The sequence below is a fragment of the Equus przewalskii genome, chromosome 19 (genome assembly GCF_037783145.1).
Source record: "Equus przewalskii isolate Varuska chromosome 19, EquPr2, whole genome shotgun sequence".
Taxonomy (NCBI): Eukaryota; Metazoa; Chordata; class Mammalia; order Perissodactyla; family Equidae; genus Equus; species Equus przewalskii.
Window position 1 is genome coordinate 35,529,301 of NC_091849.1, and position 17,983 is coordinate 35,547,283.

General features: G+C 41.0%; 1 protein-coding gene across 14 annotated transcripts in view; it reads right to left on the reverse strand.

Moving 5' to 3' along the window:
- Positions 1-15,893: 15,893 nt before the first annotated feature.
- Positions 15,894-17,983, reverse strand: part of TCP11 (t-complex 11) — a 132,881-nt gene continuing 130,791 nt past the window's right edge. For all 14 annotated transcript variants that reach the window (XM_070585908.1, XM_070585919.1, XM_070585917.1 and 11 more), the window contains one exon: positions 15,894-17,710. In XM_070585908.1, the coding sequence (XP_070442009.1) occupies positions 17,478-17,710 (233 nt within the window). In that variant the 3' untranslated portion in view covers positions 15,894-17,477. The remainder of the gene's footprint in view (positions 17,711-17,983) is intronic.

Consider the following 17,983-nt stretch of genomic DNA (forward strand, 5'->3'; position numbering starts at 1 on the left):
GCCTGACTTTTTGGAGTCTGAATTGGAAGTGTCTTGACTGTTTTCTGGCAGAAGTGCGGGCACAGGCTCGCCGCTGGCTCCGGGTCAGTGCTAAGTATCCTGCTCCGACTGGCTGGGATGAGTCTGGGACTTCTCTGTGTAGCATCTTCAAGAGGAGGGATTGTCCTCAGAGTGAGCCGTGTTTAGGGGTGAGGGGCCACATTCAGCTCATAGCTACAGCTCCTCTGCATCCTGGTCTGGGCTGGTCAACCACAGACGGACACTGAACCTCTGTGGACAAGGCAGCCTGGGGGATCAAGCGCTGTGGGAGAGAAATCTCTCCCTTAAAGACCTTAGTTTGATTGTGGAGGTTAAGTTTCAGACTTACACAACTAGCTGTCGGCCCAAAGCCACGGTGCGAGGCCCACAGGACAGTCCCAGGCCCGTGGGGATCCAGAGGGACAGGGTGCTCCCAGAGCCCGGGGCGGGGGAGGGGGCAGGTTTGGAAAGGCACAAATGACACTAGTGACCCCTTCATTGACTGAGCACCTGTGTCCCAAACATGCTAGCAGCTTTACAGGCAGCTGTTTCACTAGCCCTCACCCCTTTCTGGGTAAGTATTATCTCTACTTACAGAGAAAGAAACAGGCTTGGAAAGGTTAAAACACCTGCCCAGGGCCAGTTGGAGGGGACCATCTGGTCCAGTGGCTTCAAGCTGTCCCCAGAGCCCCTGTTCCCATGCCTGCTTCAACTCAAGTTGCCTGTCCCTGAACGCTCTTATTCATGAGTTTCTGTGAAATCTTCCATTTGTTAAAGGGTTTTAGAAGAGAATCACTGATCTAATCCAATACCCCAAGTGTATGTATGAAGTAAAAGCCCAGAACAGGGAAACGATTTTCTTAGCCAGCTAATGGCAGCGAGAGGACCCAAACCCAGGTCCTTACTTCCAATTAGGGCTTCTTAGGCTAAATTGCATTGAAATTGGGAAAGCTGACCAAGGCCGGGTGGAGGGCCTCGTGTTCCAGACTCAAGGGTTTACCAGGGGCCGGCCCCGTGGCCGAGTGGTTAGGTTCGCGTGCTCCACTGCAGGTGGCCCAGTGTTTTGTTGGTTCGAATCCTGGGCGCGGACATGGCACTGCTCATCGAGCCATGCTGAGGCGGCGTCCCACATGCCACAACTAGAAGGACCCACAACAAAGAATATACAACTATGTACCGGGGGGCTTTGGGGAGAAAAAGGAAAAAAATAAAAATCTTGGGGAAAAAAAAGAAATTACCCACTCAAAACAAGAGAGAGAGAAACTGATTTAAAAAAAAAAATGTATTGAGTCTCAGGGACCTATGGGACTAAACAAATGATCAAACATTTGTGTCAGCACAGTCCCAGAAAGGAGAAAGAGGGTGGGGCTGGAAAAGTACTCCATGAAATAATGCCTGAAAACTTACCAACTTTGGCAAGAGACATAAACAAACAGATTCAAGAAGCTAAATGCACCTCCAATCAGATAAACCAAAAGAAATCCATGTCAAGATACGTCTTAATTAAATTTAAGAAAATGAAAGACAAAAAAATTCTTGAAAGCAGTGAGAGAAAAATGACACCTTACCTATAGGAGAAAGGTAATTTGAAGGACAGTGGATTTCTCAGCAGAACTGTGGAGGCCAGAAGTAAGTGGTATGATACTTTCCAGATGCTGAAAGAAAAGAACTGTGAACCTGGAATCCTATACCCTGTGAAAATATTCTTCAGGAATGAAAAGGAATCAAGACATCTCAGATGAAGAAAAACTAAGGGACTTGGTCACCAGCAGACCCACCCTAAAAGAATGGTGAACTTTTCTAAATAGGAAAGGATAAAAGAAGGAACCACAGAACATCAGGCACAATGAACAAACATTAAGCAAAAGTGTGGGTAAATACAATAGACTTTTCTGCTCCTCTTGAGCTTTTAAAATTATGTTTGATGGTTGAAGCAAAAATTATAACAGTCTAAGGTGGGTCTACACGTATGTAGAGGAAATATTTACGACATTTATCTTTTAAATGGGGAGGGTAAAGGGATGCAAAGGGAAGTGAGGTTTCTATACCTTACTTGAACTGGTAAATGGTGACACCAGTAAACTGTGGCACGTTATCTATATATGTAATACCTGGAGCAAACACTAAAAAAGTTATGCAAGGAGAAAATTCAAAACACTATAGATTAATCAAAATGGAATTTTTAAAAATTTTCAACTAATTAACAGGGAGTTAGGAAAGAGAATAAAAACAGAATAACTAGGAAACAAAAAATAAAATAGCAAACTTAGGCCCTAACATATCATAATTACACTAAATTTAAATGGTCTAACACACCAACTAAAAAGACAGATTGGCAGAGTAGATTTAAAACCATGAACCAACTATAGGCTATCTACCAGAAACTCACCTCAAATAACAATATAGGCAGATTGAAAATAAAAAGGTAGAAAAAGATATATAATGCAAACATTAATAAAAGGAAAGCAAGAGTGACTATATTAATATCTCATAAGTAGACTTCAGAACAAAGAAAATTACAAGGGGGGGGGCATTATATAATGATAAAAGGGTCAATGCACCAAGAAGACATACCAATCCTAAATGTATCAAACAACAGAGCCACAAAATATGTGAAGCAAAACCTCACTGAACTGAAAAGGGAGATACAGACACACCTCAGAGACATTGCAGGTTTGGTTCCAGTCCACTGCAATCAAGCAAATATTGCAATAAAGAGAGTCATGCAAATTTTTTGGTTTCCCAGTGCATATAAAAGTTATGTTTACAATATACTGTGGTCTAGTTAAGTGTGCAATAGCATATGTATTAAAAAACCCAATGTATATATCATAATTAGAAAATACTTTATTGCTAAAAAATGCTAACCATCATCTAAGCCTTCAGTAAGTTGTAATCTTTTTGCTGGTGGAAGGTCTTGTAAAAAATGCTATGTCTGGAGTGATGACAGCATCGTGGCAGAGTGAGCTCTCCCCTTAGACTCTCCCACCTAAGATACAATGAAAAGGACATTCATATACCATCAGAGGACATTCACACAACACAAAAAACGTCTGAGAGACCCACGCAGCCATATGTCTGAAGGTGGAGGTACTGGACCCACTGGAGGAAGTAGAAGGAGGTAAGGGAAGCAAGGGGATCTCCCCTCCCTCCCCCAAAGGCAGGGGCCCTGGGCTCCAGACTGCACAAGCCTCTGACAGAAAACGGGGGAAGGATGGCCCTCCATGGGAACACCTTTGCTCTCCAAGTTCCCTCACAGCCTGTAGGAAAACCCCACACAGAGGTGACTAAGCTATTGTGGGGGTGCCTTCATCAAGCTAGCACCCCAGGAGAGCAGATAGTGAGGGCAGAGTGAGAATGTCCCTGGGATTGCACAGGTGAAAGAAAGCACCCCTCCCCCCACCCAGCACTCCAGCTCTGCTGGTTGGCCAGAGGGCCTGAACAGATAGGAAAGCAGCAGCTGTGAGCCATTGAGCCATGGATCACAGCAGGCTCAGAATACAAAGCTCTTGACCCCCACCCATGGTGGCAGGCGGAAGCTGCAACCAGATGCTATCTCTGTGGAGGCACAAATCCACACCATCAAACAGTATGAAAAAAAAAATATTAAACCTCCAGACCAGAAGGAAACTGACAAGCAGCCAGAAATCAATCCTGAAGGCAAAGAGAGTTATAATCTAAATGACAGCGAATTCAAAATAGCTATCAGAAAAAAATCAATAAAAGAAAATCCAGATAGATAGTTTGATGAAATCAGGAACTTCTTCACAAAAGAGATGGAAACTAGAAAGAAGAAGCAATCAGAAATGTTGGAGTTGAAAAACACAATAGATGAGATAAAGAAAAATCTGGACTCCCTGGATAACAGAGCTGATATTGTGAAGGAATGAATCAGCAGTGTGGAGGACAGAAATACAGAAATGATTCAGGTGGAGGAGGAGAGAGAACTAAGACTAAAAAGAAATGAAGAAATTCTCCAAGAAATACCTCACTCTATTAGGCCATGCAAAATAAAGATTATAGGTATTCCAGAGGGAGAAGAGAAGGAGAATGGAGCAGAAAGCTTCTTCAAAGAAATAATAGCTGAGAATTTCCCAAACCTGGGGAAGGAGCTGGAAATCCAAGTGAAAGAAGCCAATAGATCTCCTACCTATATCAATGTAAAAAGGCCTTCTCCAAGACATATAGTAGTAAAGCTGGCAAAGTCAATGAGAAAGAAACAAGAGAAGTAAGGCAGAAGAAAATAACTTAAAAAGGAATCCCTGTCAGGCTTTCAGTGGATTTCTCAGCAGAAACCTCAAAGGCTAGGAGAGAGTGGAAGGATATATTCAAAATTCTGAAAGACAAAAACTTTCAGCCAAGAATATTCTATCCAGTGAAAGTATCCTTCAGATGTGATGGAGAAATAAAAACTTTACCAGATAAACAAAAGCTAAGGAAGTTCATCATCACAAGAACTCCCCTATGAGAAATGCACAAGAAGGCCCTCATACCAGAAAAAAAGAAAGAAAGAAAGAAAGAAAGAAAGAAAGGGGCTACACAAGCCCTAAGCAAGGAGATAAATAGGCAGACAAAATCAGAAAATTGCAGTTCTCTCTCAGAACAGGTTAGCAAAAACTTAATTATAATATTGAAGATAAAGGGAAAGAAAACACCAAAATAAATCTCATCATTCTAACTACAAACTCACAACACAAGATGGAATAAGTTGTGACAATAATAACTTAGAAGAAGAGGAAAGAGATGAAACTGGCTTAGTCTAAGGAAATAAGAGGCTATCAGAAAATGGTCTATCTCATCTACAAGTTTTTTATACAAACCTCACGGTAATCACTAAATAAACAATCAGAACAGAGACACAAATGATAAAGAGAAAACTAAGAAAACTATCATAAAAAACTACCTAACTGAACTTGTAGTCTGAAATACATGGGACAAGAAACAAAGGAAATGCAGAAGAACTGGAAAACAAGCAATAAAATGGCAGCATTGAGCTCTAATATATCAATAATCATTCTAAACATAAATGGATTGAATTCGATCAAAAGGCACAGAGTGGCTGGTTCGATTAAAAAACAAGACCCAACAATATGCTGCCCCAGGAAACACATCTCAGTTCCAAAGACAAACACAGGCTCAGAGTGAAAGGATGGAAGACAATACTCCAAGATAATGGCAAAAAAAAAAAAAAAAAAAAAGGAAGCAGGTGTTGCCATACTTCTATCAGACAAAGTAGACATCAAGATAAAACAGGTAATGAGAGACAAAGAGGGGCAGTATATAATGATAAAAGGGACACTTCACCAAGAAGACATAACACTTATAAATATATGCACCCAATACAGGAGCACCAAAGTACCTAAAGCAACTATTAAAAAACCTAAAAGGAGATATTAACAACAACACAATAAGAGTAGGGGACCTTAACATTCCACTAACATCAATGGATAGATCATCTAGACAGAAAGTCAACAAGGAAATAGTGGATTTAAATGAAAAACTAGACCAGATGGACTTTATAGATACAGATAGATAGATAGATAGATAGATAGATAGATAGATAGATAGACAGATAGAACACTCCATCCAAAAACAGCAGAATACACATTCTTCTCAAGTGCACATGGAACATTCTCAAGGATAGATCATATGTTGGGAAACAAGGCAAGCCTCAATAAATTTAAGAAGATTGAAATCATATCAAGCATCTCTTATGACCATAATGCTATGAAACTAGAAATCAACTATAACAAAAACGTTAGGAAAGGGACAAAGATGTGGAGACTAAACAACATGCTACTGAATAACCAATGGATCATTGAAGAAATTAAAGGAAAAATCAAAAAATATCTGGAGACAAGTGAAAATGAACATACACCATACCAACTCATATGGGATGCAGCAAAAGTGGTCCTAAGAGGGAAATTCATACCAATACAGGCCCACCTTAACAAACAAGAAAAATCTCAAATAAGCAATCTTAAACTACACATAACAGAATGAGAAAAAGACGAACAATCAAAACCCAAAGCAGAAAGAGAGAAATAAAAATTAGGGCAGAAATAAATGAAATTGAAACAAAAAAGACAGTAGAAATGATCAATGAAACAAAGAGCTAGTTCTTTGAGAAGATAAACAAAACCGACAAACCCTTAGCCAGACTCACTAAGAAAACAAGAGAGAAGGCTCAAATAAATAAAATTAGAAATGAAAGAGGAGAAATTACAACAGATACCACAGGAATACAAAGGATTATAAGAGAATACTATGAAAAACTATATGCCAACAAACTGGAAAATCTAGAAGAAATTCTCAGACTCACACAACCTCCCAAAACTGAACCAAGAAGAAATAGAGAATCTGAATAGACCAACAGACAAGTAAAGAGATTGAAACAGTAATCAAAACCTCCTAAAAAATAAAAGCTCAGGACTAGATGGCTTCTCTGGAGAGTTCTACCAAACATTCAAAGAAGCTTTAATACTTATCCTTCTCAAGCTATTCCAAAAAATTGAGGAAGACAGAATACTTCCTAACACTTTCTGCAAGGCCAACATCAATCTGATGCCAAAGCCAGACAAGGACAACACAAAAAAGGAAAATTTCAGGCCAATATTGCTGATGAACATAGATGCAAAAATCCTCAACAAAATATTGGCAACCTGAATACAGCACTACCTTAAAAAGATCATACACCATAACCAAGTGGGATTTATACCAGAGACACAGGGATGGCTCAACGTCTGCAAGTCAATCAATGTGATACACCACATCAACAAAATGAGGAATAAAAACCACATGATCATCTCAATAGATGCAGAGAAAGCATTTGATAAGATCTAACACCCATTTATGATGAAAACTTTCAATAAAATGGATACAGAAGGAAACTACCTCAACATAATAAAGGCCATATATGACAAACCCACAGCCAACATTGTACTCAATGGGGGAAAACTGAAAGTCATCCCTCTGAGAACAGGAACAAGACAAGGGTGCCCACTGGAGGTTTTGGCCAGAGAAATTAGCCAAGAAAAAGAAATAAAAGGAATCCAAATAGGCAATGAAGAAGTGAAATCCTCACTGTTTGAAGATGACATGATTTTATACATAGAAACCCTAAAGAATCAACCAGAAAACTATTAGAAATAATCAACAACTACAGCAAAGTTGCAGGGTACAAAATCAACTTAAAAGTCTCAGTTGCATTTCTGTACTCTAATAACGAACTAACAGAAAGAGAACTCAAGAATACAATCACAACAAAAAGAATAAGATATCTAGGAATAAATTTAACCAAGGAGGTGAAAGACCTATACAATGTATTGAAAGAAATCAATGATGACATCAAGAAATGGAAAGATATTCCATGCACATGGGTTGGAAGAATAAAGATAGTTAAAATGTCCATACTACCTCAAGCAATCTTCAGATTCAATGCAATCCCAATCAGAATCCTAATGACATTCTTTATGGAAATAGAACAAAGAATCCTAAAGTTCATGTGGGGCAACAAAAAAACCCAAATAGCTAAAGCAATCCTGAGAAAAAAGAACAAAGCTGGAGGCATGACAATCCCTGACTTCAAAATATACTACAAAGCTATAGTAATCAAAACAGCATGGTACTGGTATAAAAACAGACACACAGATCAATGGAACAGAAGTGAACGCCCAGAAATAAAACCACACATCGGAGCAAAAAAAAAAAAAAAAAAAAACAATGGAGAAAAGAAAGTCTCTTCAATAAATGGTATTCAGAAAACTGGACAGCCACATGCAAAAGAATGAAAGTTGACCACTATTTTACACCATAAACAAAAATTAACTCAAAATGGATTAGAGACTTGAATATAAGACCTAAAACCATAAAACTCCTGGAAGAAAATATAGGCTCTTTGACACCAGTCTTAGAAGCATCTTTTCAAATACTGTGTCTACTCGGACAGGAAAACAAAAGAAAAAATAAACAAGTAGGACTTCATCAGATTAAAGAGCTTCTGCAAGGCAAAGGAAACCAGGATCAAAACAAAAAGACAACCCACCAACTGGGAGAAAATATTTTCAAATCATATATCTGACAAGGAGTTATTCTCCAAAACATATAAAGAACTCACACAACTGAACAACAAAAAACAAACAACCCAATCAAAAAATGGGCAGAGGATATGAACATTTTTCCAAAGAAGATATACAAATGGCCAATAGGCACACGAAAAGATGTTCAACATCACTAATCACCAGGGAAATGCAAATCAAAACTACACTAAGATACCATCTCATACCCATAAGAATGGCTATAATCACCAAAACAAAAAATAACAAATGTTGGAGAGGTTATGGAGAAAAGGGAACCCTCATCCACCGGTGGTGGGAATGCAAATTGGTGCAGCCACTATGGAAAACAGTATGGAGATTTCTCAAAAAATTAAAAATAGAAATTCCATATGACCCAGCTATCCCACTACTGGGTATTTATCCAAAGAACTTGAAATCAACAATTCAAAGAGATTTATGCACCCCTATGTTCATTGCAGCACTATTCACAATAGCCAAGACATGGAAACAACCCAAGTGCCCATTGAGAGATGATTGGATAAAGAAGCTGTGGTTTATATATACAATGGAATACTACTCAGCCATAAAAAAGACAAAATTGTCCCATTTGCAACAAAATAGACAGACCTCAGGGATATTATGTTAAGCAAAATAAGCCAGAGAAAGACAAACATCGTATGATTTCACTCATGTGTGGAAGATAAACAAACACACGGACAAAGAGAACAGTTTAGCAGTGACCGGGGGGAAGGGGGTTGGGGAGTGGAAACAAGGGGTGAAGGGGCCCATTTGTATGGTGACTGAAAAATAATGTACAAGTGAAATTTCACAATTTTATAAACTATTATGACTGCAATAAAAATAATGCTATATCTGTGAAGCTCAATAAAGCAAGGTATTTCAGTAGACAAATCCACAAATGCTATGCACTGAACTGTCCCTCCAAAATTTGTATGTTGAAACCCTAACTCCCAATGCAACTGTAGAGGTTGGTGTCAAGATGGCAGCGTAGGCGGACTCTGAACTCACCTCCTCCCTTGGACACAACATATTTACAACTACTCTTGGAACAATTACCCCCAAGAGAGAACTGAAAACTGGATAAAAATAATTCCTGAAACAAGGGACCATGCTGACTGAGGTGGAAGAGGCAGAAATTCCTTTCTGGAGAGAAAAAAGCCACCTTTGCAAGCCATGGTGCTTCATGGCTGGCTGGGAGGAATCCTACAGTATGCACCTTCCCTGGAAGACCAGGGGATCTGAGTAGGGGAGCGGTACTGCTGTAAGCAGCTTTTGGACTCAGCACAAGTAAGACAAGTGTCATAATATCTCGCCTTGCTCACCACCAGAAAAGCTATTGGACGTAAGGAAAAAAAAGCCTGCTCTTAAAGGGCCCACACACAAATTCACCTGTTTCAGAAAGCAACCTGAAATCACCAGAAAGAAAGGTGCACAGTCCTTTGGTGAAGAGACTCACCTGATAGGCTCTGGGCACATCTCAGTGAGAGGTGAGACCTCTCCAGTGACTGAGATGTTGGAAGCAGCCATTATTGTGACCTAGGACAGCTGTGCTGACACAGACGTTGGCAGACACCATTGGAGTTCTTCCCCTGGCCTATTAGTCTAGCTCAGCCAGGGCAGGCAGCCCACCCTAGGGACTGGCCCCACCCAACAGCAAGCCCTCAGGCAACTTGTGGGCCTGCATAGGTGGGGTGCCTGGATCCTCTGCATCTGGGCAAGTGGGTCTGCCTCTTCAGAGCAAGGCATGTGTGAGGAGCTGGTGGAGTTTGTAGGGCCTCTGCAGAGGGGCACCTGGATCCACTTCAGGGGGTCAAGGCGCACACATGGGGCAAGACTGTGTTGGCAGTGTGTGTGGCCCTGTGGGTGGTGGGGCTTGTCAGCTGCAGAGGACCTGTGCTTCTCAAACAGCCACATGGGGGATCGGCCTCACCTTCCAAAGCCTGAAACAATTGGGTGCTCCCATATCTGGAGTCAGCCCCATTCAGCTGCAATCCTGAGAGAGCTGACAACAGCCTTACGGGCTGGAGGCCTACAGCAATTGTAAGCCCCTGAGCCTAGCAACCACCCCTGAGGCCTACTCACTTAACAGAAAAACTGCAATAGGCATGTGCTATTAGACCTTGCAGCCAACTGTGCTGGGGCTCCCCATGCCCAATAAAGTGACTGAAGGGTCCATAGCAGCCACAAGCAGCTGTGTATTACAACCAGCCAGACAAGGGGACAGCCTAGCCTCCCTGGGAACCTGCAGCAAGAGCAACCCTGCCACAACAGGACGACACACATAACCCACACAGGGGGTCACTCCTGGAATATTTGAAACTGGTGATGAGAGAGAAACATACTGCTGGGTCTCATAAGGCACCTCTTACACAAGGCCATCTCTCCAAGATGAGGAGATGTAGCTGACCTGCCTAATACATAGATATAAGCACAGAGGAGGAGGCAAAGGAATATGTTCCAAGTAAGGGAACAGGACAAAACCCCAGAAAAATAACTAAGTGGAACATAAATAAACAATCTACCTGAAAAAGAGTTCAAACAGAAAGCCTTAAGGATGCTCACTGATCTTGGAAGAAGAATGAATTCAGCAAGAACTTCAACAAAGAATTGTAAAATATAAAAAAAGAGCCAATCAGAAATGAAGAATACAATACTGGCAATGAAAAATTCACTACAGGGACTCAATAGGAGAGTCGATGATACAGAAGAACAGATCAGTGAGCTGGACGAAAGACTAGAGGAAATCACCCAAGTTGAACACATAAAAGAAAAAAGAACAAGAACAGTCTAAGGGAACTCTGGGACAACATCAAGTGCACTAACACTCGTATTATAGGTATCCCAGAAGCAGAAGAGAGGGGCATAGAATCTATTTGAAGAAATAATAGCTGAATACTTTCCTAACCTAAGGAAGAAAACAGACATCCAGGTACAGGAAGCACAGAGAGCACCAAACAAGATAAACCCAAAGAGGCCCACGTCAAGATACACTATAATTAAAATGTCAAGAATTAAAGATAAAGAGGGGCTGGCCTGTGGCCAAGTGGTTGGGTTCATGTGCTCTGCTTCAGTGGCCCAGGGTTTTGCTGGTTCGGATCCTGGGCGCAGACCTAACACCACTCATCAAGCCATGCTGAGGCGGCGTCCTACACAGCACAGCCAGAAGGACCTACAACTAGAATATACAACTGTGTGCTGGGGGCTTTGGGGAGAGGAAGGGAAAAAAAAACAAGATTGGCAACAGATGTTAGCTCAGGGCCAATCTTAAAAAAAAAGAAAAAGAATTAAAGAGAGAATCCTAAAAGCCACAAGAGAAAAGCAACAAGTTATATATAAAGGAAACCCAATGCAACTGTATTTGGAGATAGGGCTTTTGAGGGTAATTAAGATTAAATGAGGTCATAAGGGTGAGATCCTAATTCAAAAGGATTGCTGGCCTTACAAGGAGAGAGAGAGAGATCTCTGTCCTGACACAGGCACCAAGAGAAGGCCATGTGAAGACATAGCAAGAAGGTGACCATCTACAAGCCAGGAAGAGAGTCCTCACCAGAAACCGACCCTGCTGGACCTTGATCTGGGACTTTCCAGCCTCTACAACAGTGAGAAATAAATTTCTATGGTATTGTTATGGCAGCCTGGGCAGACTAATACAACAAATATAGTTGGAGACTCTGTCAACAACTGGTAGGACAACTAAAGAGAAAACCAGCGAGGACACAGAAGAACTCGACACCACCATCAACCAACAGGATCTCACTGACATTTGTAGAGCACTCTGGCCAACAACAGCAGAATGCACATTTTTTTTTTCAAATGTCCATAGAACATCTACCAAGATAGACCACATCCTGGGCCATAAAACAAACCTCAACAAATTTAAAAGAATTAAAATCATACATAGTGTGTTCTTGAACCACAATAGATTCAAAGTAGAAATCAGAAACAGAAAGACAACAGGAAATTCTCTAAACACTTGGAAATAAACAACATACTTCTAAATAATCCACGAGTCAAAGAGAACATCTCAAGGGAGATCAAAATATTCATTAAACTTAATGAATATCAAAATTTGTGAGACAAGGTAAAGTAGTGCTGAGAGGGAAATTCATAGCAGTAAATGCATACATTGGAAAAGAGGAAAAGTCTTAAATCAATAATCTGTACCTCTATCCTCAAGAATCTCAAAAAAGAAGAGCAAAATAAACCCAAAGCAAGGAGAAGGAAGAAAATAATAAAGATAAAAGCACAAATCAATTGAAATGAAAACAGAAAATAGGGAAATATCAATGAAACAAAGAGACTGTTTTATGAAATGATCAATAAAATGAACAAACCTATAGCCAAACTGACAAAGAAAAAGGTGAAGACATAGATTACCAATACTATCAGGAATGAAACAATGGCTATCACTACAGACCCTGCAGACATCAAAAGGATAATATGAGGAGACTATCACAACTCTACACACATAAATTTGACAATAGACAAAATAAACCAATTTCTTAAAAAACTTACACAACTCACCCAATGTGAAACAGATAATTTGAGTAGCACTAGAAGTACTGAATCCATAATTAAAAAATGAAAAATCTGAGCCCAGATGATTTCACTGGAGAATTCTATCAAATGTTTAAAGAATAATTAACACCAATTCTACACAATGTGTTCCAGAAAACAGAAGAGGAGGAACACTTCCTAATTCATTCATTCTGTGAGCTAGTATTACCCTGATGCCCAGACCAACAAAGAAAGTACAAAAAAAGAAAACTACGACCAATATCCCTCATGAATATAGGCACAAAAAATCCTTAACAAATAACAGCCAATAGACGGTGCCGGCCCTGTGGCCGAGCAGCTAAGTTTGCGCACTCCGCTTCGGTGACCCAGGGTTTCGCCAGTTTGGATCTTGGGTGCCCCCCTAGCACCACTCATGAAGCCATGCTGAGGCAGCGCCCCACATAACAGAACTAGAACAACCTACAACTAGAATATACAACTATATACTGGGGGGGCTTTGGGGAGAAGAAGAAAAAGAAAAAAAGATTGGCAACAGATGTTAGCTCAGGTGCCAATCTTTAAAAAAAATAATAATAATAATAGCCAATAGCATTCAAATACATTTAAAAAGAATTGTATATCACAACCAAGTGGCGTTCACTCTAGGACTGCAAGGCTAGCCAATATTTGAAGATCAATGTAACCCAACATAATGACAAGCTAAAGAAGGAAAGTCACATTATTTTATCAACTGATGCAGAAAAAGATTGAAAATTCAACACCCATTCATGATAAAAACTCTCAGAAAAATGGAAATAGAGGGTGAATAATAGCTCCATAAACATGTCCACATCCTAATTGATAGATCCTGTGAATATGTTACCTTATGTGGCAAAAAATACTCTGCAAATGTGATTAGATCAAAGCTCTTGAGATGGGGAGATTATCCTGGATTATCTGGAAGGGCCCAATGTAAAAACGGGGTTATTAAAAGAGGGAGGCAGGGGGGTGAAAGTAAGAAAAGAGGGATGACGCAGCAAAGGTGGTAGTGACAGAGGAAAGGGCTACCAGCCAAGGCATGTGCACAGTCTCTAGAAGCTGGAAAAGTCAACAAAACATTCTTCCTGGTAGTGGGCTGAATGACGGCCACCCAAAGAGACTAGGTCCTACATCCTGGAACCTGTAAATATCACTTTATTAGTTTCCTGGGGCCGCCATAACAAGGCACAAACTGGGTGGCTTAAACGGACACTCAATGTGTTTTATTTGAAGGCTAGAAGTCTGAAATCAAGGTATCAGCAAGGTTGGTTCCTGCTGTGAAATGGTGAAAACACCATTTATAATCACTCAAAAAAAAAAAAAGAAATCCTTAGGGGTAAATCTAACAACACATGTTCAGGACTTGTATGATGAAAACTACACAAGGCTGATGGAAGAACTCGAAGGAGATCTAACTAACTGGAGAGATATACCATGTTTGTGACATCAAAAATCCCACAAAGTTTTTTGTAAATATAGACACGATTAGTCTACGAAAAGGCAAAGGAACTAGAATAGCTTTAAAAAACTTTGAAAAAGAAGAATAAAGTGAGAGGAATTGGTCTACTCAATTTCAAAACTTATTATATAGCTACAGTAATCAACACCGCGTGGCATGGCAGAGGGACAGACACAGAGATAGTAGAACAGAAGAGAGAAGCCAGAAGGAGACCCAGACAAATAAGCCCAACTTATTCGGTGCAAAAGCAATTCAATGGAGGAAAGAGACTTTTCAACAAATGATACTGGAGCAATTGGATGTCCACAGGCAAAAAATATAGGCCTCAACCTAAGTCTCACATCTTATACAAAAATTAACTCAAAATGGGTCACGAACTTAAATGTAAAACATAAAACTCTCAGCAAAAAACATAGAAGAAAATCTTTAGGATCCAGGGCTAGGCAAAGAGTCCTGAGACTTGACACCAAAAGCACAATCCATAAAAAGAAACCCTGGTAAACTGGACTTCATTAAAATTAAAACTTTTGTGCAAAGGTCACTATCAAGAAAGTGAAAGGACTATCCACAGAATGGGAGAAAATATTTGCAAATCATATCTGACAAGGGTCTAGTATCCAAAATATATAAAGAACTCTTACAACTCAACACCAGAACAACCCAATTCAAAAATGGGCAAAGGACTAAAATAGTATTTCTCCAAAGAAGATATGCAAATGCTCCCTAAGCACATGAAAAGATGTTCAACATCGCTAGCACGAGGGAAATGCAAATCAAAACCACAGTGAGATTCCACTTCACATCAAAATGCCTATAAATTAGGGGCTGGACCCATGGCCAAGTGGTTAAGATCTCACGCTCTGCTTCGGCAGCCCGGGGTTTCACTGGTTTGGATCTGGGGCGTGGACATGGCACCACTTGTCAGGCCATGTTGAGGCAGCATCTTATATGCCACAACTAGAAGGACCCACAACTAAAATATATGTATTTTTACTATGTACTGGGGAGATCTGGGGAGAAAAAGCAGAAAAAAAATGCCTATAAATTAAAAAAAAAAAAAGAAAACAAGTGTTGGTGAAAATGTGGAGAAATTGGAAGCCTCATCCATTGCTGGTGGGGATGTAAAACTGGACAACCACTGTGGAAAACGGCTCAGTGGTTTCTCAATAAATTGAACATAGAATTACCATATGACCCATCAATTCTACTCCGGGGTATAATATACTCAAAAGCACTGAAAACAAGTATTCAAACAAAACCGTGTACACAAATATTCATAGTAGCACCATTCACAAAAGCCAAAAGGTCATAACAAACCAAATGTCCATCAACTGATGAATGGATAGCCGTATTGTTATCGGCTATTTAGCCATAAAATGGGATATTCTTATATTATATTCTAATACGGAATATTATTTCACCTTAAAAAGGAATGAAGTACTAATATACGCTACAACAGAATGAATCTTAAAAATATTATACTAAGTGAAAGGAAGCCAGTTGCAAAAGACCTCGTATTCTATGATTCCATGTATTTAGAGTCAGAAAATCCATTGAAACAGAAAGCAGATTCGTGTTGCCAGGAGCTAGGGGGAGGGCAAAATGAGAAGTGACTGCTTAATGAGTATGAGACTGCCTTTCGTGGTAATGAAAAGGTTCCGGAACTAGACAGTGGTGTTAGTTGCACAACATTGTGAATGTATTAAATGTCACTACTGGTAAGTTTTATATTATGTGTATTGAATGGATTGAATGGCACTATCTTTCCTTGTTTAGGTCAGCACAAGAAAATCAACTCAAAATTTCTAAGAAATCCATCATTCTAGATTTTAATTATGAAGTACAAAGCAAGGTTCTCTTGTCAGCCCAGTGTCTGCACCCCTCAGCCAGGCGGTCCTCTTCAGAGCACTTCTGCCTCTAAGGTAATGAAGCTTCCAAAATGTGGATTTTTTAAAAGTTCAAGTTAATTGTCGCAAATCAGAGACTCCATCTAGGCAAGCCTGTTTATTCAACACGCCCCTTTTTCTGGGCTTCCCCACCCTGAGGAGGTCTAGCTGTAAGAATGGAAACGGAACGATCCAGGCCCTCCAGCTTTTCTGGTCATAGGAAAAGTCACACTGTTGTCCTGGCCGTGTCACCCACCTAGGCTCTACTCTCTAAAAAGGAGGTCAATTAGGAGGAAACCTCGAGCTAACGCAACTCAAATCTCACTTCTGTTGTTCCTCCCAGATTTGTGTTCTATTCAGCTCCCTCCGTCTGCTGAAATGGTGAGAATATTGTTTCTCTCCACCCCACCTTGAGAGCACACAAGTGAATTTCCATTTTCTCTTGCCATTACAAAAAAAAGGGCCGAATCTAAGTGGAACATTTTCCTCCTTTCGGCCATACTAGGTGTGGGCTGGTCTGCTGCAGTGAGGCTGAGAACAACAGGTTGGATCTCTGCCATCCCAGGAGACAAGCCCAGTCCTTCCTAGCACCTCTCTCACTTGTGATGCCAACATGAGCTCACAACCACACTGCCAATTAGAGTTCCAGACTGGAAGTAGGAAGAAGGATGGAGGCTGGTCCACCTCTGAATGCCCACATCAACTCTGTCAGGATGAACGGGGGGTGCTAAGCTTAGAGATGAGGATACAGGAGACTCACTCGGCTCGAGAACAAGGATAAATGCGACCAAGTCAGTCACTGACCTAAGTCTGAACTCTGGACACTTCAGAGAAATTGCAAGAACTCTGAAACCTGTCCTCAACAGAAGGCTCGCCAGCAGCCAATATCCATTTCATTCAGCCCCAGTTTGCACACTGCTTCAGACCCTGAAAACAGAAGAGGAAGCTGAGGCTCTTACTATTTCTTGACTTACTGCATCATTTGAAGGAAATTTGGTCCTGGAAATGAGGTTTCTAATAACTTCTTTCAATTGTGCCCAATCCTGAGCTGAAATTTCTGACTTCCAGTGAAGCCCTTATAGTCACATTTTGGATAATTCCACAGAGTTCTCAGGGCCCTCAGGGAAATGCTTTACCCTTAGAGAAAACACTACTAGCACCTGGGTGTCTTGGCTTCTCAGCTCCGTCTGCTGAAGGGAGCACCTAGCCAGTGGAGGACAACCGGGGGCCTGTTGGCTTCTCAGCTAGCTAGGGCCGAGGGCACAGGGCCTGGCCACAGCTGCAGCAGGAGCAGAGCGGAAGTTTGCTTGCAGTTCAGAAGTTTATTATTGAACAAGGTTGGGCCAACTGGTGTTTACATGCTTGATCACTGGAGCCCAGGTGTACCGGCTGCAGGAGGGGAAGAGGGCCCACAACTCCGCTGGTCACCGGTGATGTCACCCCAGGAAAACGATGGGCTTCTCTCCTGGGTCCAAGGTGCCAGGGCTGGAGCAGGTCCTATCAGAGAGACTCCACTTCTGTTTCCAGCGCCTGGGCTGGGGAGATGAGGGTTTTTAGGATCTCCATGTAGTAGGGGCCAAACACCTGCTGATTGTGACGTGTGAGGTTGACAAACTTTTGGCCCAGTTCTGCCAGTTCTGCCTCAATGAGAGTAAGCCCTCCAGGGAGGTCTAACAGAGACCGCTGCACACCAAGAACCAAACAGCATTTGAGGAACAAATGGATCCGCTGATCTGTGAGCAAGAAAAGACAGTGAGAAGAGAAAGGGCAAACAACCTTCAGGGAGAAACACAGCCCCTGCGGTGTACTCACCCAAGTTCCAGGTTAACTGAGATATTCGCTAACCTACCTGCTCACCTGGAGATAAGGAAATTTGTTCTGTTTTGTTTTGTTTGGGAAGGGGGCTGCTATCGAGCTCCCAAGGACAAAGCAAAGATCAAAAATCAGTGGGCTAGTAAATTTCTGACTATTCAAAAGGTGACTTAAGTATCCATCGGTTAGATCCT